The sequence below is a fragment of the Perkinsus marinus genome (genome assembly GCF_000006405.1).
Source record: "Perkinsus marinus ATCC 50983 genomic scaffold scf_1104296958712, whole genome shotgun sequence".
Classification (NCBI taxonomy): domain Eukaryota; phylum Perkinsozoa; order Perkinsida; family Perkinsidae; genus Perkinsus; species Perkinsus marinus.
Window position 1 is genome coordinate 1,090,940 of NW_003206658.1, and position 1,436 is coordinate 1,092,375.

The 1,436-nt window shown below is 46.7% G+C and overlaps 1 protein-coding gene across 1 annotated transcript in view; it reads left to right on the forward strand.

The window, feature by feature from the left end:
* Positions 1-1,436, forward strand: part of Pmar_PMAR011795 (hypothetical protein) — a gene marked incomplete at both ends in the record, with an annotated part of 2,036 nt that overhangs the window by 477 nt on the left and 123 nt on the right. The window contains 5 exons of the mRNA XM_002773885.1: positions 154-287; positions 728-855; positions 1,067-1,187; positions 1,232-1,383; positions 1,427-1,436. The exon at positions 1,427-1,436 is cut by the window's right edge and continues 4 nt beyond it. Coding sequence (XP_002773931.1) covers positions 154-287; positions 728-855; positions 1,067-1,187; positions 1,232-1,383; positions 1,427-1,436 — 545 coding nt within the window. The remainder of the gene's footprint in view (positions 1-153; positions 288-727; positions 856-1,066; positions 1,188-1,231; positions 1,384-1,426) is intronic.

Sequence of the window (1,436 nt, forward strand, 5' to 3'; positions counted from 1 at the left end):
CCTATGGTAGGTTGAGTTCAAATTCACATCTCCCATCGAGAAGAGTCTCACGAAGAACCGCAACTTCCTCGTTGTAACTGCCCTCAGTCTGCATTGCGGAGCAGGGAAGAGTAAGTACCTCTTCATGTGGGTGATTTGACGATGGTGTGGTAGGTACTATTTTGAAGCACCTTAGTGGCCCAACGAACACAAGAATGCCTCCTTATGAATACTCGCATGGTAGAGCACGATCGACGAATGGGAAGAGCAGTGGAGTCGATGCTTGGCTTACACTGGATCGCATTATTGTAAGTGATGGGAAAACGTCACTGGTCACTAAAAATTCCAGAAAGTGTCACTATAATTCTACCTGTATTCATAGCTTGGGTTGAACCAACGATTATCAACAGCGCTGAACCAACGATTATAGACAGTGCTGAACCAACGATTATCAACAGCGCTGAACCAACGATTATGAACAGTGCTGAACCAACGATTATCAACAGTGCTGAACCAACGATTATAGACAACGCTGAACCGACGATTATCAACAGCGCTGAACCAACGATTATCAACAGTGCTGAACCAACGATTATAGACAGCGCTGAACCAACGATTATCAACAGCGATTAACCAACGATTATCAACGGCGCTGAACCAACGATTATCAACAGCGCTGAACCAACGATTATCAATAGCGCTGAACCAACGATTATCAATAGCGCTCCTTTCCTTTGCCTGTCATCAGGTTCTAGATCCTATAGGCGTCAACTTGCTCGCCATGGAAAAGAAGGATTTGTCGAATAATGGTGCTGGTCGTGATCGTCGAAATGCCTCCGATCGGGAGAAGGATGCTGGCCAGAACACCATCATCAAGTGGCTACTCAATGTTGTTGATGTCGTCATCGCTGTCGTATGCTCATCGAAAGAAGTACGATTCAAAGCACAGTTCCAGTCGGCTGAGCTAAACTCGTTTCAGCTCGATAAAGTTGAGGAAATCATCTCAGCTAACTCTGATGGTCATAAACCGATGATTCTGCCGGTGTAGTGCTGAGATTTCGGATACTCCTGCTTAACCCTTGTACAGGTTGAACTTGGCGATACCCCAAACGCACGAGACGGCCGCTTTCCAGGGGCCTTGTGTACCCTACATCACGCCGGAGGATGAGAAGATGGAGATGGGAAATGATAATGGGAGGAGATTGATTGTGAGTGGTCGAGTACCTATTGAGGAGGAGTGTTGTTGGTTTAGTCCTACCCTGGTCTCAACGATGTATTGCATACCACTCCTTTATCACTTGATGTGTCCTTAATGTTGAGGGGAGCTGTACGGGAGAAGGCATCAGGAGGCAGTTCGAATCGACACGGAACTGAAATAGAGTGGTGGACATCCACCTTGGTGAAGTGAGAAAGTGTTGTTTACTGTCGAGGATTGGTGTCCTCACAGGTGGAGAGAA